General features: G+C 52.9%; 3 protein-coding genes across 3 annotated transcripts; 2 read left to right on the forward strand and 1 right to left on the reverse strand.

The window, feature by feature from the left end:
- Nucleotides 1-228: 228 nt before the first annotated feature.
- LOC114709504 (interleukin-9 receptor-like) lies at nt 229-12,744 on the reverse strand. Its single transcript, XM_028893378.2, is given in 10 exon segments — nt 229-1,797; nt 1,800-2,205; nt 2,950-3,034; nt 3,997-4,102; nt 4,558-4,771; nt 5,131-5,276; nt 5,757-5,935; nt 6,020-6,131; nt 6,453-6,566; nt 12,205-12,744. Coding segments are annotated over 10 exon segments (1,416 nt in total). The 5' UTR covers nt 12,233-12,744; the 3' UTR covers nt 229-1,771.
- Nucleotides 12,745-13,593: 849 nt separating this feature from the next.
- On the forward strand, nt 13,594-13,969 carry LOC114709491 (60S ribosomal protein L39-like). Its single transcript, XM_037200798.1, has one exon. It carries the CDS (start codon nt 13,654-13,656, stop codon nt 13,807-13,809), a length of 156 nt encoding a protein of 51 aa, XP_037056693.1. The 5' UTR covers nt 13,594-13,653; the 3' UTR covers nt 13,810-13,969.
- A 3,787-nt stretch (nt 13,970-17,756) lies between these two features.
- Snrnp25 (small nuclear ribonucleoprotein U11/U12 subunit 25) lies at nt 17,757-21,029 on the forward strand. Its single transcript, XM_028893365.2, has 5 exons — nt 17,757-17,991; nt 19,028-19,118; nt 19,705-19,810; nt 20,401-20,475; nt 20,757-21,029. The coding sequence occupies exons 1-5, from the start codon at nt 17,950-17,952 to the stop codon at nt 20,812-20,814; spliced, it is 372 nt and encodes a 123-aa protein (XP_028749198.1). The 5' UTR covers nt 17,757-17,949; the 3' UTR covers nt 20,815-21,029.
- The last annotated feature ends 361 nt before the right edge of the window (nt 21,030-21,390 follow it).

Here is a 21,390-nt window from a genome sequence, read left to right on the forward strand (position 1 = left end):
TTAAAATCTCTGCATGCCAGCACAGATGAGGCGGGGAACCGAACTGGAGGGGATTCCAGCTCGCTCCGTTCTAAGTAGAGGCTGTCATGCCATGCATGAGCCTGTGAGCCAACACTTTCTCTGGGGTCAGAGTTGTGAGCCCTCCCGGAACACCAGCTCTGACCCTACAACACTGCCCCGTGCCCGCCCACCCACTCCCCGTGCCCGCCCACTCCCCATGCCCGCCCACTCCCCGAGCCCACCATGCAGGAGTTTGGCTATCCCTTGCACACTGTTCTGGCCTCAGACATCATCTTCACAGTTCACACCATTGTTTCCATGCTTACCCTTTAAAAAAACCTCCAAGAATCTATCAGGAGGACTCCTGATGGGCCAGTGCCTTAAGGCCCCAAATCTGTACGAACGCGTCCACCTGCTCAGCCTAAGTTTCTGCCCACTGGATCACAATCTCTGCTTGCACGTAAGGGTCTGAGGCAGACTCTGCCAGCCACTGGGGCAGCATCCAGTCTCAGTATGGAAGAGGTTGTTCAGAAGAAAGAAAATGTGAAGCAAGACTTGAAACCAACCCTCCCCCCAAGAGGAGCATGGCCTTCTTGGCATCTCCGTTCCAGGCCCCTGAACTTCAGAGAAAATGAATCTATAGTAGTAGCCACCCAGTCCCTGGCACTCTGTTAGGGCAGGCCTAGGAAAGTAGCAGTCAGATTCTGTCTACCCATCCTTCCCTCTGGACCGCCCCACAAGGCAGCGGGGTATCGGTGCCCCTCACAGGCCACAGCTGCTGAGGAACAGTCCCTTCCATCTCCATGGAGTGGCCCTGGCTTCAGTTTTCCTCCTAGGAACTCCAGAAGGCTGGGGGCAGGAGGGCGTGTGGCGGTTTGAATGAGAACGTCCCCATAGGCTCAGACATTTGAACACTTGGTCCTCATTTGGTGGCATGGTTTGGAGAGGTTGTGGAACCTTCAGGAGGTGGAGCCTTGCTTGGCGAATAAAAGGTCACTTCGGCTCACCCTGCTTCATGCTTTTGGTTAAGATGTGAGCTCTCGGCTCCCTGCTCCTGCCGCTGTGCCTGCCACTCACTGCCACTCACCGCCACGCCTCTGCACCGCGATGTATTCCCATCCCTCTGGAACCTCAAAATAAATTCTTTCTTCTGTAAGTCACTTTTGGTCGTGGTGGTTTTACCACAGCAACAGAAAAGTAACTCATACAGATGGGTAAGGTTTCTTTGAACCATTCAGTGGGGCTCCATCCTGCTGACCTCAGAGATGGACAACCCCACTTCCTCAAAGCTCCGCCATTCTCCCCAACCCCAGCAGCCACCCACAGTCTGGAACAGTCAAAAACATCACTTTCAGTCTTAGTGGGGAAGGCACCTCGGGAAGGGACAGAAAAAGGACACACTTCACCTGTTCACGTTGTCTCAGCGGCGTCCCCTTGGCCCAGGCTAGCCCTGTCATGCCCTCTTTTCAGGACCGGGACAAAGCCAGAAAGCGGGAGAGGGAAGCCTGATGCTGAGGTACTGAGTGTGGAGGCCTCCCCGCCACAGGGCCGAGCAGAGCGGTGAGGAACAGCTCTGCTGCTTCCATCTGTCACACAGCCTCTGACCAATGCACGGCTGGCCGCCTCCTCTCTGGAGTCCCACGCCCACCGGAGGGTCAGTCCCAGAATCTTTAGTTCACCTCCCAAAACAGAAATGGTGCATCCAGCTGAGACTGAGTCTAGTGCCGTCCGAGGGGAAAGAGAGGAAAATGCTCACATTCCTCGGTAGGGGTCAGGCCCTGCTGGACACAGGAAGGCCACAGGCTGGGCCTGTGTGAGCCCAGGGCTCTGGGTGTGTTCTGGCAATGCTGAGGGGTGGCCCTCCTCACAACAGTCCAAGATGCAGTAGTCGCTGCCGCCTCCGTCTGAGTCTAGAGGAGGGGGCCTGACAGAGCCCATCGGGGCCCAGACCTCCTGGGGCAGGTAGGCAGATGGCTGTCCTTCCAACTCCAGACACCCTGGTGGCAGCACATGCTCTAAGCTTGGGGGCCCTGGGAAGCCAGGGCCTGTGCCTTCCCACTCCAGGCTGGAAAACGGCGCAGGGCATGCTGGACTGTAGGTGAGCGTTGTGACGGCCTCCCAGATGCTGGACTCTGAGCCTCCTGATGGAGTGCTGACACCATTCTGTCTTGGTAGTGGTCCGGCTCTATGGGCCCCTGTCCAGGTCTGCATCAGAGCAGGGGGCAGGAGAAAGGCTCAGGGAGCATGTTCGGGACTCACTCGGGGAGCAGCAGCCTCCCCCTGCACAGCCCAGATCTTCTCCAGGAAGCGCTACCATGCACTCCCAGAGCCAAGCAGGGCCAGTGCCCAGCGCACTCTACCCTCCTCCCACGTGTGAAACGCTGAGTTAAGACCCATCAGTGCCCCCCTCAGCTGAGGCCACGGGCTTATGGCAGCCTGAACCAGGAGCCAAAATAACAGGAAAGATGTGACAGGCGCCAAAGACAAAGCAAAGCCATGCCAGAATGCTCTCCGGGGCCATCCAGGAGAGACAGATGTGGGCACCCCCTAAATGCAGCGACACACAAATCTAGAGACACAGTCTAGAGCCTCTGTGGAGCAACTGGAGGGATGAGCCTCCCAAAAAATGCTGTCTCTCCGAGGGACTAGGAGCCTCCACAAAATGCCCCCTGTATCTATCTCACAGTCCATCACTGCTGTGCTCCGGAAAGCTGACCCGTATCATCATCCCATAAACACAGCAAAATGTGTGCCCATTAGAGATGGGGTACAAATGTTAGTCGACTATATATACAAAAGAGGCTCAGAGCATAGACAAGGCCCCCACGCTTGCTAATGCCCCCTAGTCTAAGGAGCCCAAACTCGGCTCCACAGGGCAGACTTCTAGGCCGTATCTGTCCCTGTAGTGCCACGCTTGGCCCCGCCTCCCTGACGCTCCCCTGCACACACCTGGAAGTCCCCGTTGTACACACTGTAGAGAGGATGGAAGAAGGCGGCCGGGGAGGGGACATTCTGGTAGATGATCCTCTTCACCCTGCGTGGAGACCCACAGAGGTTTCCCAGTGAGATCTGAGCTTGCCTTACCCAGCAGGGCTGCACAGGGGAATGATTGGACCACGGGCGTTGTTACCAGGTGTGTGGAGGGGTCTGCACTTGGCTGTGCGGTATGCTTTGATCTAACAAGGGGGAGGTCTTTTGCCACGCCCCTTGGCATTCTTATAAAAAGCCCTTTTGAAGAGCCAGAAGGGGTCAGTGGATTTTGATCCAGGCCCTCCCAAAGCTATCCTGTGTTTCTGTCTCCTCTCTGCTATCTTTCTATCTAAAAGTTTCTTATTCCTCTCTCCTCCTCATAGGAACCCTTTTAAAAGGTGGGAGCTGGCCTCCCACAGATGGTATCCTGAACAGGGACTTAAGTTCAGGGACCCCCACAACCCTGAAGCCAAAATAGAAAAGTTAGGACCAAAGGGACCCAGATAGAAGCCTTTCCCAATGTGACACCCCAGAAAGCTTAAGGTCACTGCCAAGACTGGAACTCCTTTCTCCCTACAGATGCCAGCCCGCTACATCCAACCTGGCCTCAAAGAGCTACTAGGCACAGCAACACATGCCCATCATTTCATCCTAGCCTCCATAAATAAATAAAACCTCTGGACAAATCCCAGAACAGGAGCCCATGTGGATCACTGAAGCCTCTCTGGTTAACGCCCATATTTACACCATGGCCTGTGTCCTTTGCAGACTGGTCTCCAATAGTGGGTTCAGGGCCTGGAAGCAACCAGCTGTGCCCTCTCAGATGAAGCTAATAGCTCCAGGAATAACATCTGTGCCATCAACAGGCAGCTGTGGTTCCCCAGTCTCACACACACATGTATTAATACCCATGTACCCCAGCATACTTACATGCATGCCCACAATTCTCACACACACACACACACACACACACACACACACACACACACACACTCAAACTCATATCCACATGCATGGCCTACCTACCTGGGTGACAGCTTGAACAGAAGGTGGATAAGGCCGGTCAGCAGAAGAAAGATGGACACAGTGACCAGGATGCTATTCGACCATGGCCAGGATGGGAGCAGGAGACCTGGGGGCAGAAAGAGTCCATGGCTGTCAGCAGCCTCAGTGCCAGGATGTTCCCCTCATGGGGGGAAAAAAAGTGACCATTAGTTCTCTGAGTCGAAGCAGAAGGGGTCTACGATGGACCTTGGGGTTTGTGTCACACCTCTGATGTTCCTGGGGTGATCTCATCTGCACCCCTCCCTTCCCATCTGCCACATGGCTGATGGTCATCACCGCACATAGGGTCAGCCCAACACTCGCAAAGGAAACCCAGGTCTTGTCCAGCCTCAGACAGAAGTATCAGCCAGTGTGCAGTCCTGGACACCCTTGCTTCTAACGGTGGCCACTAGCTATGAAGCCTCACACATCTCAGAAACAAGGGGAAGACTGTAGGTTGATAAAATGGAGGAGAGGCAGAAGGACCCAAGGAACAGAGACTCGGCCCGGGCTGTGACAAGGCAGCCACCACACAGCACCTACCCTGTCTCCATCTCCGGGGAGAAGGGAAGGACACTGGCTGGCTCCACTCACTCCAGTGGCTCTTAGGATACTCCCCCTCTACCGTGCCCCCAACCTCCTCCAACAAAGTCATCTGGACACGCAGTCTGGCCTCGTAGATGGAACCAGGATTCAGTTCAACGGCTTCAAGGCTGAGCCAGGTCACTCCAACAATATGGTCCTTGTGCCGGGCCTCCTGCAGGGTTGGGGACATTTGACTGAGCGCAGGGTCCCAAAGAATGGACACACATGTACCAACAAGTCCACCTGCACATATTTAGACACATCTATGGGTACACACTCACCACCTTTGTGCACTCTCTCCAGTATGCATTCAGCCATATAAGCATAGAGCAAAGACACACTCACACACATACAAACACACATGTACAAACAGGCACACTCACACACTATGTTCATAGACACACACACACAAGCATAGGCTTGTATGTAGACAGCACACACATGCACATCTAACTCTGACTCCATCTGTTCTCACCCCTGACTCTAGCCAGTCCCAGGAGAGAAGACCTCAGGGAGCTACCACCCTGTTACCTCCCAGGCCTCTTCCTGCTTCTTGAAGGCCAGCTCATAGCTGAGGAGTGTCCTCCAGGGCTCCAGAGCAAAATTGATGCTCCAGGTCAGGACACAGCGCTCGGAGCTGACATTGCTCTGCAGATCCGAGGGAGGGTCCAGTTTAACTGAAACAAGAAGGGCCCAGTGAGGCTGTGGCTACCATTGGGTCCCTCAGCATGGCCAGAACTGGGACCAAGAACATCGCCAAGAAGTCATGGTCAGGGCTCCTTCAGGCCAGGGACCTCATTCGAAGACTAATTCAGGAAAGCCCCTTGGGGAAAGGCAGTCAATGACTTCCTTAAGTCCTGGGCAGCAAGGTGATTTCCTTCACAATTGGCTGCTGGAAGTTCTTCCTGGTGCCCTCCCAGAGTAGTTCCTGCTCTGACTGAAGTGCATTTCCAGTAGCTCGGACTGTAGTGTATAGCCCCACCTGGCCATGTCTTTGCCGGAACCCTGGCCCCGCGGCAGCCATTTACGCCCCCTCTCCAGGGTCCGATCTGCTTCAAGTCCTGCTTGGCAAGGATCCTCAGGCAGAGCCGAAGGCTCAAGGCGACAACCTCAGAGCCACGCAGCAAGGCCACTGCTGGCAGGGCTGTGCCACTCACCATGTCTCTGCGGCAGGAACTGTGAGTCCACCAGGCTGACCTGCTCCTGCCCCAGGACACAGCGGTGCAAAGTGATGGTGAAGTTATCGGTCGACACCAACACCTCCTCCGGAGGCAGCATGAGGGTACACACGCTGTCCCAGAAGGTGCACCTGTGCCTGATGTCCGTCATCTGGTTACTGGAAAGGCCGAGGGTTAGCATGGGTGCTGCCACCACGGGGACCCTGTACCCTCCCCCACGCAGCCTGGCCCTCCATCCTCACCTGGTAAAGAGGAGCCAGGCCCTGGGTTCCAGGCCCAGCTCTGGAGTGGACCAGGAGCAGTCAATCCTGAAAAGACTGTTGCTGAGGCAGGTGAATGTCCCAGCCTGCGGCCCTGGGGATAGGGATGGTGGGAGCACACAGTAGGGCCTCGAGGCAGAGCTGAGGTAGGTGGGGAGGATCTAACCAGACAGACTCCAGAGAAAGTCCCCAGAGAATGTGTCGGGGCAGAATAAGAGGCTTGGGAACGGCTGGGTTTTGACCATGGTGCCAGGACCAGTCAGACCTCAGAGCTTTGTGGGGTGGGAGATAGTGGACACCAGAGGACAGGTTCCAGCAATGTTTGGGTCCATGCTTTTCTCTGGGCTGTCACAGATGACAGCTTGTCCCTAACTCTATCCGGCCACCTCAGGGAGATATGGTGCCCAACGCTCACCTGCTCCGGGCTCTGGGACGGAGGCTCCCCAGCAGACACAAGAGTTGACGCAGGTGTAGACCAGGAACCAGGGGCCCAGGACCTGTTTCCCTGCCATCCTCTCCGAGGGCCAACCTGCAAAAGACTCAACTGTAGGGCCCGTGCTAGGCACCCCATGGGAGGCATCCCCCGTGGGAAGTGTCCCTGTAGGAGGCACCCCATGGGAGGCATCCCTGTGGGAGGCGTCCCCTGTGGGAGGCGTCCCCTGTGGGAGGAACCCCCTGTGCTAGGCACCCCCGTGGGATGTGTCCCTGTGGGAGGCACCCCTGTGGGAGGCACCCCTGTGCTAGGCACCCGGTAGGAGGCCTGCTTCCCACAGCAGATGCCCTTACCATGTGCTGTGGACAGGACTGGGCACAGCTCGCCAGCTTCCCTGATTAACTGAAGCTTAGGAAAGCCACTCGACCCCACCGAGGACTGGTGCCTTCAGCACTGAGCTGCCCCCTCAGACCCAGATCTCCTGGATCCTAGGCTCTGACAGCAGCATGTCCACACTTACCTGCCGTCCCTCTCAGCCTGGTGCCCTAGGCTCGGCAATACCTGCACTTTCTGTCTTGGATGTTTGTTTGTTTGTTTGTTTGTTTTGAGGTGAGGTCTCTCTATGTAGCCCTGGCTGTCCTGGAACTCACTCTGTAGACAAGCTGGCCTCGAACTCACAGAGATCCTCCAGCCTCTGCCTCTTGAGCGCTGGGATGCTGGTATTAAAGGCATGCACCACCGCGCCCAGCTTTGCCTAGGTTCTCACGACTGTCCATTCGCAATGCGGAAGTGGAGCCACATAGAGGACCAGGGTTCTTCTCGGGGTCACAGGACAAGTCTCTGTGCAGTGACTTATTTGTTACTCCAGAAATAGACTTCTCCCAGAGTTCTGCCCTGGGAACACAGGGAAGATAGCAGATGTCTAGGTAACAGACAGCTCTCTCCAAACTGTATGTCATGTGGTGTTCTCAGCCGTCCCACAAAGGGAAGCCCCTGAGAAGAGCAAGACCCGGAGCCCTGGGATCCCCAAGGAGCCAGAAGTGGATGGAGACCAGAAGCTACCTCTCAGAAAGTGCCTGACTTCCTGAGAGGAGGGATGAGACTCTACTGAGGCCCTGTCACCCCATTTACATCTACAGATGGCTCACTGATAGCCCCTGAGCAGGAAGCAGGGCCACCCTGGTTATACAAGCCTGATGAGTGATAAGGAAGAAGGAAGCACACAAGCTCAGAGCCCTCGGTCCTGGCCTTCAGGAGCCGGCATCACCTCAGCAGGCAGCACCCTGACCCACCCACCCAGTAGCCTGTCTGCACAACCCCAAGACAGACTTCTCCAACCCACCACCCAGCAGTCTGCCCGTCCGTCTGTACCTCTAGACAAACCCACTAAGGCTTTGTCCTCCTCTGGGATGGAGCCTGCAACCTGGGTCACCAAAGACATGAAAACTAAGCTCCCCGGAAAGTGTGTGTCACCTCTCGTGGTGATCATTGGCCAAGTGGGGATGAGACACATATTTTCTCTCTCTCTCTCTCTCTCTCTCTCTCTCTCTCTCTCTCTCTCTCTCTCTCTCTCTCTCTCTCTCTCTCTTTTCGAGACAGGGTTTCTCTGTGTAGCTTTGGGCCTTTCCTGGACCTCACTCTGTAGCCCAGGCTGGACACATATTCTCAAATGCTCCGAGGGTCTATGAGAGCAGGATCCTAGACTCACAGAACCTGGGGGGAGGATCAGCGCTGCCACAACTCCCAGCTGAGAACTGACACAGACCTCAGGGACAACTTGCCACCCCTGGAGAGGATCACCCATTGCAGCCTCGGGTTGACGCGTGAGCAGATGGCTTGGGAGGAAGGAGGAGAGTGACTTCCAGCCCAGCGTACCCCGTTTCTAGCCAGGGACAGAGGCAGGCGCACCAGGGTTGGAGATGGCCCGGTGCAGATGTGTGGGTGGGGAACATTTCCTCTGCACAGGGAACCTCCATGTGTACTGGGCAACTTGGGGAGGGTGGGGTCACTACCCTTCTAATGATGGAAGACCAGAGACTAACCCAGCATGTGACTCTTGGACCCCTGTTTTAGGAAGGGGTCCCACAAACTGCCACACCATCCATGAACTTTCTGAGTGCAATGTGTGGGTCCTGGGGCTTGACCTCACCAACGAGGCCACAGTCTTGGACATCACAAACCTCTCTGTCCCCGCAGCGCTACCAGTACATGTTGGAACACATCACTGGCAGGGCTCCCCTCCGCGACAGACAGACTGTGGGCCAGGTGCTTAGGACAGAGGGAGGCAACTGAACTCTCACTGATCCCTGAAAAGGAGCTGGGCTCAGATCAAAAATGTCTGACCACAACCCATACACACCAGGCTACAGAACCTGTGAGAACCTGGAGAAACCAACACCCACCATCTTGAAATGGATACTCCCGGGCATACAGTCCTGCTGTGGAGCCCCCACCACTGCCCAGCATAGCCCTTCACATCAGGTGTGAGGATATAGCCCTAGCCTCCCAGCCTCTCAAAAAAATGATAATACTAATACCAGAAACAGCAACAACAATACAGTTGTGGTCACGGGTCAAGAACAGGGCTCACTAAATACTCTATAAGGAGCCACAGCTAAGCCCCGCTCTGTGTGTGTGTGCGTGTGCGTGTGCGTGTGCGTGTGTGTCTGCATGCACAAGGTACTTTTTTTAATAATTTACTTATTTTTATTTTATGTGCCTTGGTGATTTGCCATGGGTTTCGGGTCCCCAGGAGCTGCAGTTACAGACAGTTGTGAGCTGCCATGTGGGTGCTGGGAATTGAACCTGGGTCCTCAGGAAAAGTAGTCAGTGCTCTTAACTGTTGAGCCATTTCTTCCACCCCCGACAAGGAACTTTAATAGTCTACCATTGAGCTGCATTCCAGGTCCTCTTTTTCACTTTTTATTTTGAGGCAGGGTCTATCCTGGTTAATTTTATGTCAACTTGACACAAGCTAGAGTCATTAGACTGGATTAAAGCCCCACATCTTCTATGTTCTGAGATTCAAGTCTGACCCTGTTGGCCTACCTGCCCTGATTTTCTGGGCCACTACAATGGATAGGTTGTCCTAAAAACTGGCCTCTGCCTTTGACACAGAAGAAGATCTCCATACAGGATTTGCCCTCCATCCTCCCTGACCAGAGTTGTCTACCAGCATGGGAGCTGGCCAGTGGCACAGGGCTACTCAGTGCTGTATGGCACATGCCACAAACCAGCTTCCCTTCAAGTGCATTTTTCCCTCTACCTATTGCTGCACAGAACCATATAGCTATATAAATATAGGTATATAGGGACTGGAGAGATGGCTCAGCGGTTAAGAACACTGGCTGCTCTTCCAAAAGACCCAGGTTCAGTTCCTGCACCGACATGGCAGCTCACAGCTGTCAGTAACTCCAATTCTAGGGGATCTGATACCCTCACACAGACATACATACATGCAGGCAAAACACCAAAGGTTGAGGCAGGATGATTATTTTGAATCCTGTTCAACCTGGGAGACATAGTGAGTTTCAGATCAGCTAGGCAGGGTTACAGAGCAAGACCCTGTCTCAAAAAAAAAAAAAAGATGATACTAATCACAACAATACAGTTGTGGTCAAGAACAGAGCTAAGTAAGTACTCTACAAGAAGCCACAGCCAAGCCCTGCTCTGTGTGTGTGTGTGTGTGTGTGTGTGTGTGTACATGCACTCATGAGGTACTGTAATACTCTACCACTAAACTGCATTCCAGGTTATATTTCCCCTCCAGACAGGGTTTCTCTGTGTAACAGCTCTGGCTGTCCTAGAACTCATTTTTTAAAACAGGCTGGCCTGGAACTCACAGAGATCCGCCTGTCTCTATCTCCTGAGTGCTGGGATTAAAGGCGTGCGCCACCGCCGCCATCAGCAAGTGCCCGAAACCTCTAAACCATCCCTCAGTCTCTTCTTTTCTTTTCTCTGTACTGGCTGTTGAACCCAGGGCCTTGTGCACGCTAGGCATGCACCTACCAGCTGAGTTATCTCCCCAGGCCCTGCTCTCTGTCTTACCAGAGGCGGGGGAAACTCCCTACTCCCCTGCCCACGCACAAAGCCCACAGAAATGGAGGCGAATGGAAGGAGGCTGCTCTTTAGGTGAACCTTGTCCAGCAGTGTCTCCTCTCTGGAGGGGAACACCCCCCTCTCTCCATCAGCAGCAGGAGCCTGTGGCATATGGAAGCTGTGCCAGGAAATGGGGCTGGGGTGGGCCCAGGATCCAGCTTCCCCTTGGGAACTGCCCCCCTGGGGTGTAAGGACCTTCTCTGACACAGGGGACATCCTGCCATGCACAGGGCGTGTGAGGACACTGATGATGCTGGCGGGGATGGTAAGAACTGGAAGGACGGCGCCAGCAGGCCAAGTGGGTGAGGACCAAGTGACAGGCCGGAAGGAGTCGAGATGAGGGGCCAAGAAGGAAGTCCCCCAGAAGCACCCTCCCACATACTTCCGGCAGGAAGGACAGCTAATGGAGCAGATATCCACGGCACACTTGGCTGGACTCGGACAAGGCCGGCTCCAGAAGTGGTGGGTGTACCAGGGAAGAAAAGAAGGGTGGCAGCTCTGAATAGCACCGGGAAGCTGGTGGGGAGGTGCCCAGGGAGCTTCTCCTGGCATTCTTACTCCGTCCCTCCAACTGGCTTCTTTGCCCATCCTAGAGCGCTTGTCCACCTTCCAGCCTAGCTTCCTTGCCTGATGGGACGACTGTGCCCAGGCTCGGCTAGCTGTGTCTCTCAGCACCCGAACAAGAGGTCCCGGCCAAGGCAGGGCTCAGGCAGATGTACTAACACTGTGCACTTGAAGGGTGGGTGGGTGGGAGGAAATGGTGCCCGGTTACTCCCACTGCCTTCGTGAGGAAGTGCCTCCTATGCCCTGCACTGGCAGGGGCCTCCCCAAAGCCACCTGCAGGCGAGGCTGACTAAACCAGATGGGTGAGGTCCTGATAATGCACGCCTCTTGCACCAGCCCAACTCCTGAACAAAAATGCCCTCCCAGGCCCTCCCAAAGCCACCCTGCCCCTGGGGGTATCCAGGACTTTTCACCATCGTGGGAGTCATAGGTTATAGTTTACTCCCAGGAGGTCGAGCCCTGGCCAAGAGTAAGCCAAGAGCATCAGCGTCCTGGGAAGATCAAGTTAGGGAAGAGAGGGGGAGTCCCAGAAAAAACAGCCTCCTGAAGCCCAGTAACCCGGAAACAGAATGCTGCTCACCCACACACCACACGCCCTCCTCCTCTCCCCACCCCCAACCCCACCGAGCTAACCTGGAATCCCACCCACATGCACTGCCCCCGTAGCCTCCTCTACCATGAAGCTTTCCAAAGACCTGGGGGTTTAGAGGGACTTTACCAACCCTGGGCCTACGCTGTTAGGTTTTGTTCCCCCCAAAAGTCAGCTCAATCAGAGAAGCAAAGCTTTTTCCACAATCAGCAATGCGTCCTAACAAGCTTGCTCCTTCGCTCTGTCGCTTCAGGGCATGGACACACTGTCCTCACCCTCACCCCCACCCCAGCCCTGAACACTGCACAGTCTGCCATTTCATAATTATCTCTGCAAAGATGCCACCTCTGGGAGACGGTCGAGACCAGCGCACTAGGCAACGTCGCAGGAGGTTGTCACCCACGTCACCGGGGTCACAGTACCTCTCTGCCTCCTGAAGCTCACATTAATCTGAGAAGAGGGGAGCCCTAAACACAGACTCACCTTCTGAGGTGCATCTTCTCAGGGCCATAGAGAGTCGCAGGCAACCCCAGCCAGGAGGCGACTTTACTGCCAACTGTCCTCGCGTGAACTGCAAAGCCCCTTACCTGATCCAGGAGATAAGTCTCAGCAGGCGGACATGGGCCACCCACATCTGAAACCACAAGCACATCACAGAGCTACTGTCCTCCATGGAGCTGAGAGGTGCCTGTCACCGCCTGCTGCAAGCCAGAGAATGGGATAAGACAGAGGAGGGATAAGACTTCACTCCGTGACACCGAGCATCACCAGACAGGGACGGTGGACATTTGCCTAACAACTGACCGAGTGTGCACTGTCCTCCCATGAACCCCACAGGAGCACACGGGCAGCAAGGACATGGTACAGAGCAGGCTTGAGCAGAAGCCCTTCTAGGTTTTTCCCCTTCGAGGTTTTTTGAGACAGCACTGACAGCAAGTATGAGTGCTAAACGTAAGTAAAAACTCAGTCAAGAGAAACAAACAAGACGGACGGTTAGTGGGGCACGCCTTTAATCCCAGCACTCCGGAGGAAGAGGAAGGCCTGGTCTACAAAGCGAGTTCCAGGGCAAGCAGGGGTGTTACAGAGAAAACCTGTCTTGAAAAACGATAGATGGGGGCTGGAGAGATGGCTCAGCGGTTAAGAGCACTGGCTGTTCTTCCAGAGGTCCTGAGTTCAATTCCCAGCAACCAAAGGTGGCTCACAACCATCTGTAATGAGATCTGGCACGCAGACAGAACACTGTATACATAATAAATAAATAAATCTTTAAAAAAAAGAAAAAACGATAGATGGATATGGATGGATGGATAGATAGATAGATAGATATCTAGATAGATAGATAGATAAGGACTTTTGAAATGGGAGATCTTTACCTCTCCCTCATGGATGCCCGTGTGAGCACAGACACTTCTTTATATTTTCATTAAGTTTTTGTTTTTTTTATTTTGATTTGTTTCTTGAGACAAAATCTCTCTATTATATGGCTCTGACTGTCCCAGAACTCATTACTGGAAGCAGGTGGTCTCGAACTCACAAAGATCCACCGGCCTCTGCCTCCTCAGTTGCTGGGATGAAAGGTGTGTGCACCACACTTGATTTTGTGGGGTTTTGTGTTTGGTTGGTTTGGGTTTGGGTTTATGTTTTTGGATATTTGCCTGCATGTATGTCTCTGCACCACATGTGTGCCTGGTGCCTTCGGAGTTCCATCAAAAGAAGTTGGACCACTGGTTGTGAGCCAGAGTCCTCTGGAAGACCAGCCAAGGCTCCTAACCACTGAGCCATCTCTCTAGTCCCCCAAGCACACTTGTTTTTGTTTTTTAAGCTCACATAAGATTACTAGATATAGGTCTTCTAATCGTGTTCTTCCGGTCAGAACCTCCTCTTCTCCTTTTCTCCTCCATCGTGCGGTGGGCTCCTGCCTTGGCTCTCACCATGTCTTCTCACAAGACTTTCAGAATCAAGCGATTCCTGGCCAAGAAACAAAAGCAAAATCGTCCTATTCCTCAGTGGATTCAGATGAAAACTGGTAACAAAATAAGGTACAACTCCAAGAGAAGACACTGGAGGAGAACAAAGCTGGGTCTGTAAGGATTCACGCAATGGCAAGACAGTTTATACTGAATTGTGGGTCATCAAGCAATCCAACCATGTGGAGTTCAACATTTTAACCTGAAGACTGGGTCGTGTTTTAAGTTGGGGGAGTAGTTTGTCCAGTAATAAAATGTAGAACCTTCCAAAAAAAAAAAAAGATTATTAGATATAAAAAAAGAAAAAGAAAAAGAAAAGAAACAGAGCCAGAAACAACTCCACCCTGAAGACAGTGAGCCAGGCATGGTGATTCATGCCCGGAACCCCAGCACTTGGGAGCTAGTCAGGAGGCTCAGAAGGGCAACATCATCCTCTACAGAGTGAGTTTAAGACCTGCCTAGGCTATGTGAGATCCTGTCCCAAAAATAAGAAGGAAGGGGCTGGGGAAAAGGGACTAGATCGTTACATGAAGCACTAACTGAAATGGACCTTCTGGAGTTCTGCTCTAAGCCTTCTGTGAGGACTACATTTGTTACTGTTTTTATGAATTACTCTTATTATCATTAGTTTGGTCCTCCTTGAAACCTCAGTATTTAGAAGAATGAGTAAAGTCATTTGGGCTTTCAATCTGTTGACCAAATGGATCAATATCATCTCTTCATTCCCTTTTCTACTATTCATTGCCTAATACATAATGGAATTTTTATATTTTTATGTTAAAAGGTGGCATATTCATCTGTATCAGCCAGGGGCTCTAGAGGAACAGAACCAATAGAATTGAGACATATTAAAGGGAGTTGTAGTAGATTGGTTTACCCAATGCAGTTTGGGTATCAAACAACAGCTGCCCGCACACTGGAGAGACTGAGAACCCAGGAGAGGCTCAGTCCTCAAGGCTGGATGCCTCAGCAGTCCTCTGTGTAGTTTTGGAGCCTGTCCTGGGTCTCGCTCTGTAGACAGGCTGGCCTCGAACTCACAGAGATCCACCTGCCTCTGCCTCCCCAGTGCTGGGATTAAAGGCGTGCGCCACCACCAGCCATCACCAGCAGTTCTAAGGCCAAGAGAATTCTTGGAGAGTCACTTGTCTTCAATCGGCATTGGAAGCTGAAAAGGCTGAGTTCCGGTGTCACTGGAAGACAGCGGGAACCGTGACATCAACAGAATAGATGAACTCATGAACAAAACACAGAAGCAAGCAGCAGGCAAAAAGCAAAACCTTCCCCCTCGGACCACTTTATATTAATGTCTCAGCTGCCACCAGAAGGTGTGGCTCACATTCCAGGTGAGTCTTCCCATTTCAATTAATGTAACCAAGAAAATCCCAGAAACCAGAAGGGCCGAGCAGTTAAGGCATCAGACTCATGAAAATTCACCACAGGCATGCCCAAATGTTGACCTAATCTAAATACCTCACAGATAAACCAGAGACTTGCCTCACAGGTGAGTCTCTGTCCTGTTAACAATCAATACTAATCATTACAAGTCCACCCTTGTCAACTTGACACCCAAACACTTATCCTTACATCATGCTTAATTTCCAAGTGAAGACAAGTTCACAATTCTGCCTAATGTAACTATCCCAGTACAACCACAAGCACACTATCCTTCCCTCAAAGTAGTTCAGGGTCCCTTTAATGCTTAGTCTTTTAGTGTCCCAAAAGGCATATATAATAATAAATATTTACAAGACTTAGTAACTGATATGATGCTGCTTCACAATTCTGTACTGATGTGAACTTACGGAGATCCAGACACAGATGTGAGGCAGGATAGAAGGACACGAAAATTACGGTGGCATAAAAAGGAAAACATGGGAAAGAAAAAAGGCCATTCGTCTCAAGATCTGGTTTTCCCTTTCTGATGATAAAGACAGAAACTTGACTCAACTAATAAAGCCAAAATGGCCCGAAACAGTATGTGCTTGAGAGGAGACATCGTAAACAAAAATGTCAAAGACGAGAAAGAAGTTGTGCTTCTTTGTTTGTTTGTTTGTTTGTTTGTTTTTTCGAGACCGAGTTTCTCTGTATAACAGCCCGGGCTGTCCTGGAACTCTCTCTGTACACCAGACTGGCCTTGAACTCACAGAGATTCACATGTCTCTAACTCCTGAGTGCTGGGATTAAAGGTGTGCGCCACCACCTGGCCAGAAATTGTGCTTCTTTAGGCCAAATTAATCTATACCATGGAAGGGGTTTTTTGTTTGTTTGTTTGTTTGTTTGTTTGTTTGGCTGGCTGGCTGGCTGGTTGGTTGGTTTGGTCTGCTTTGAGACAAGGTCTCACTGTGTAATCCGTTTGTTTTACTTTCTTCATCTCTGCTATACAACCCTGGTGAGCCTTGAACAGATTCCCCTGACTCAGTTTCTCCTAATGCTGGATTAGAGGCATGCAACAGGCTTGGGACAAGGGCTAGAGTTTCTTTTTTGTTTTGGTTTGGTTTTGGTTTTTCAAGACAGGTTTTCTCTCCGTAGCCCTGGTTGTCCTAGAACTTGTTCTGTGGAGAGGGCTGGCCTCAAACTCACAGAGATCCTCCTGCCTCTGCCTTCTGAGTACTGGGATTAAAGGTGTGTGCCACCACTGCCAGGTAAGAACTGGAGTTTAAAATAGGGTAACCATTATTTAAAAGAGAGAGAGAGAGAGAGAGAGAGAGAGAGAGAGAGAGAGAGAGAGAGAGCTCAGCAGTTAGGAGTCTTGGCTCCTCTCCCAGGAGACTCAGGTTCAATTCCCAGAACCCACATGATGGTTCATAACTGTCTCTAACTCCAGTCCTAGAGGATCTGACACCCTGACCTCTGTGGGCATTGCACACACGGTGCACAGAAGAAATCAATTCAGACAAAGCACCCATGCACACGAGATAAAAATGGGTGCTATAGCTGTTACAGGGACTGGTGTAAAAAGGCAGTAGAAAGAACATGAAGACTGGAGACCAGAGAAGGTAGTGAGCAGATGGAAGCCTGGCACTGCCACCCTGCATGGCATGAAAGACTATGGATCCCGCCTGGATTTGTTTGTTTTGTTTTTTTGAGACAGGGTTTACTTACCTGTTGTAGCCCTGGCTGTCCTCGAACTAGCTCTGTAGACCAGACTGGACTGGAACTCAGAGATAGAGTTCTGCCTGCCTCTGCCTCCCAAGGGCTTGGACTAAAGCCCGGCTCCATCTCACTAGGTATTTGGGGTTTTTTTTAGGGGGCGGGAGGCTTGATTTTTCGAGACAGGGTTTCTCTGTGTAGCTTTGGTGCCTGTCCTGGATCTCGCTTTGTAGACCAGGCTGTCCTTGAACTCATAGAGATCTACCTGGTTCTGCCTCCCGAGTGCTGGGATTAAAGGCGTGTGCCACCACAGCCCGGCCTTTTTTTTTTTTTAATTATTATTATCTGTTTATTCTATTGGTGTTTTGTTTGCATGTATATCTGTGCGACAGTGTCAGATCTCTAGAGTTACAGACAGTTGTGAGAGCTGCCACGTGGGTGCTGGGAATTGAATCCAGGTCCTCTAGAAGAGCAGCCAGTGCTCTTAACCGCTGAGCCATCTCGCCAGCCCCTCTCACTAGGTTTTAAGTGGACCTTTCTGGACACTTTTTGGAATGGAGCCCAAGGAGAAATCCCTGAGTAACTGAGACCTGGCTGGAGCAAAGGCGCACGGGTAGCAACGGCTGGCCCCGAGCAGCAGGAGGCGCCCATCTCCTAGTGTCACTTTGTGAGTGACGCTGTGCTTGGGGGACAGGTGTCTTGGGTGAAACGGTGGCAGTGCTGACCCTCCCTGACGAGCAGCCCAGGTAGAAGGGCAGCCTGACTGCAGCTCAAACCACACAGGACCCGACAGAGTTCGACAACTGAAGACCCGACGCACTGCATACAGCTCCCGCGCCACCCGCACCCGCACGGTGACCCGCCCCTACCCGGCCAATACGCAATCTCCCAGCCTCCCCAGCGGTCTCGCACGTCTCATTGGTCACTGAAGCCACACAGTGCACCAATGACCGAGCTGCCTCGCCGGGGGGCGTGGCGCAATCACTGCGCACGCGCTGCAAGGCAGGGCGGGCAGGAGAAGCAACCGAAAAGCGAGAGGCTCTACCGGTACCTGGCAGCCCTGGAGGACCCGGAGCCTGCGGATCGGCCGGAAGTGCCTGAGGACGATGAGGATGATGAGGAGGCACTGCCGCATTCTGAAGCCGTGGACGTGTTCCAAGAAGGTCTCGCCATGGTGGTGCAAGACCCGCTGCTCTGCGACCTTCCGATCCAGGTGTGCGACAGGGCTCTGGGGTGGGGATGGGCATCGGTGGTCCCACCAGCGAAAGACGCTTCTGCGCATAAGCGGGAAGTTTGGGGTGAGGGGACCCCAAAACATTCCCTCACAGGCGTCAGAAGTTAGGATTAAACAAATAGTAAGATTTTAACTCACGAGCAGTGTGACCGGTCTTTTCCATTTGCATCAAGCATCAGTATGCGTGGGCATAGTAATTCTTTAATGTATTTTTTAACCTTGGCTGTCAAGGGTGTTTAATTTAACGTCTGTGTGCACACAGAACTGGGGATCACACTTGGAGGCTTTCGAACGCTAAACAAGTGCTCTACCACGGAGTTACACCACTTTCTCAACTTGTACTTCCTCAGTGTCTTATTAAAACATCTCTTGTGGCCAGGCAGTGGTGGTGCACGCCTTTAATCCCAGCGTTTAGGAGGCAGAGACAGGCGGATCTGTGTAAATTCAAGGCCTGCCTGACTCCCTTAGAGCTCCAGACCCGCCTCAAAATAGTGAGTTCCTGCCTCAAAATAAACAAACAAAAAATATTTATTTTGTCATCACTGGTTTTTGGTAACTGGTAAATTTTGCATCCCTGCCCCCCTCAACCTAGGCCTGAGGTACCAGGCTTGAGCCCCTGATAGAGGGCTCTCAGAATTGTTAGGCCCGATGCTCTTCCCTTGTGCAGCTCCGTCTCCATCCTGTTCCTTTGCTCCCTTGGGGGACTTTGGTTTTTCGAGACAGGGTTTCTCTGTGTAGCTTTGCGCCTTTCCTGGAGCTCACTTGGTAGCCCAGGCTGGCCTCGAACTCACAGAGATCCGCCTGGCTCTGCCTCCCGAGTGCTGGGATTAAAGGCGTGTGCCACCAACGCCCGGCGGGGGACTTTTTTAATAGAAAATCCTAACGCATAGTAGGCGAGAACCCTGTATCTTTGCCCTTCATAATACAAGGCACCACTTGGGGGCATTGTCAGCTTGGTTCTTGCTATTGTGTGGGTGTTGGATCAGCATCTCCACCTCCCTTTGGTCTTTCCTAGGTCACTCTAGAAGAGGTCAACTCTCAGATCGCACTGGAATATGGCCAAGCAATGACAGTCCGAGTGTGCAAGATGGATGGAGAGGTAATGCGTAAGTACCACTGTCTTAGTTACTTTTCCCTTGCTGTAAAGAGACAGCGCGATCAAGGCAACGTATAAAAGAAAATGTTTGTGGGGGCTAGAATCCATGTTCCAGAGGGCTAGAGTCCATGACCATCACGGCAGAGAGCGTGGCAGCAGGCAGGCAGGCAGCCATGGTCCTGGAGCAGTAACTGAGAGCTTACATTCTGATCCACAGGCATGAGACAGAGCTAAGTGCAATGGTATGGGCTTTTTCGAAACCTCAAAGCTCACCCCCTGTAACACACCTCCTCCAACAAGGCTACACCAAACATCCCCAAACCGCTCCACTGAGGACCAAACACTCAGATACATGAGCCTATGGGGGCCACTCTCATTCAGACCACAACCGCCCTTCTCTCTAAGCCTGAGCCTTCACAGCAGCAAGGTGCTAGCAGAGCTGGTCTGTGAAGCTCGGACCATGCCTGGGTGTGTTGGGACGGCCACACAGCCACCCTGCCCAACAGAGCAGAGCCCTGGCTTTCTCTCCCATTGCCTGGGGCTTCGTGTATGGATCCTCACATTGGCTCTTCTCCCATATGTGTCCGTGGTTACAGCTGTGGTCGTCGTACAGAATGCCACGGTCCTGGACCTGAAGAAGGCCATCCAGAGATACATGCAGCTCAAGCAGGAGCGGGAAGGAGGCATTCAGCACATCAGCTGGTGAGTGGGGCAGAGGTGCCTTCTCTGTACCATTCCTGGGGTTGTGTAGGGCACTGTGAGGAGGCAACTTTCAGCTCCTCTTGTGTATACCACCAATGCTCTACTACCCAGGAGTGACGCTGCGACAGCCCCATGTCATGAGAGCCTGCGGGGTGGGTAATTCTGTGCCTGAGGGTCCTGCCCTGGTTGTCCTTTCTAAACATATCTTCACCGACGATGTCACCCTACCCACACTGCTGGATACCCTCATTTGGAAATGACTTCTGACACCTTAACGTCTCCCTGGTTATGGATGGCATGCCTGTCAGTGACCCCCTCCTTCCTCACCAAGGTGCTGTTCCCTCCTACTGGATCAAGTGTCTTGTTATCTGACTCGGTGTATCACCTATTTCATTAGCAAGCTGTGTTCGGTACCTCCTGCAGCTGCCTCGGGCCTACCGTATACAGCATGTAGGGGAAACTTCCCGAAAGGGGATATATCTGTCCTGGGGGCCACAGGCTGTGTGCCGCAAGCCTCTACCATCTCAGCTGCCCGGTTCACCCTCCCGGGGACAGCTTGTGTGTGCAGCACTTAAGTCCCTTCTTTGCAGGTCGTACGTGTGGCGGACATACCATCTGACCTCAGCTGGGGAGAAGCTCACAGAGGACAGGAAGAAGCTCAGAGAGTAAGTCTAGCCCACCTCCTCAGCTGTAGGTCTGTGGTCCACCCGTGCCCTGTGCGCCGTGACAGGAAGGTCCCTGGCTGGACCGACTGTCCCGGGGGCATTTCCTTGGGGCCTCCCACTTAACGCAGGGCGAAGAAACAAGCCTGCTGTGCTCCCAGCAGAAGGAAACGGGGTGTGGAGGAGGAGGAAGGCGATGGGCAGCCTCACCTGACTGCTCCTGACCCCTCTTGAACCCGGGTGATCCTGCTGTATGTCAGACTCTGTGCCTTTCTCTTTTTCAGTTATGGTATCCGGAATCGAGACGAGGTTTCCTTTATCAAGAAGCTTAGGCAAAAGTGACCCCCAGACGGAGTGATCTAACCTTTCCCAGCGAGGTGGCTGCATCCCTGGGTTGCCCGGATGGAGCTGTCAGCGTGAGCCCTGGAGTCCTCGGAACGTGGAAGGTCCCTCTGTCCCTCGCTTTTCCTGTGAACTCAGCCTGCAGCCTACATGCTGGTGGGGCTGGCCTATGGAATAAACCTGTTTGCTTTGTATCTGGGGAAACCAGAAAGCCACTCCATGGGGGTGAGGTGGCTCTGTCCCATGCCAGAGGGAGGTGAGGGCAGACACTGGTGTTGGGGAGCGCTGAAGTCTCAGGCCACACCTAAGCCCTGGGACCGCACTGCTCACCTCTCTTGCCATGGCCTCCCAGCATGGAATACTACAAGCTGAGCCAATCGCTTTGTTTCTGCTGTGGGGAAACAGAAGCCTGCGTCCCAGGGCCCAGGGAGGACCTAGCAGGTGACAGAGGGGAGTGGGGGGCCTCCGGCCTCCATCTACAGGTTCCCTATAACCATGTTTCTCCCGGGCTCAGTGGAAAGAGACAGCATGGTGAGGAACGAGTTACAGGGGTGGAGAGGTACTCCCCACCGCGGA

This window comes from Peromyscus leucopus, chromosome 8b (assembly GCF_004664715.2).
Source record: "Peromyscus leucopus breed LL Stock chromosome 8b, UCI_PerLeu_2.1, whole genome shotgun sequence".
Classification (NCBI taxonomy): Eukaryota; Metazoa; Chordata; class Mammalia; order Rodentia; family Cricetidae; genus Peromyscus; species Peromyscus leucopus.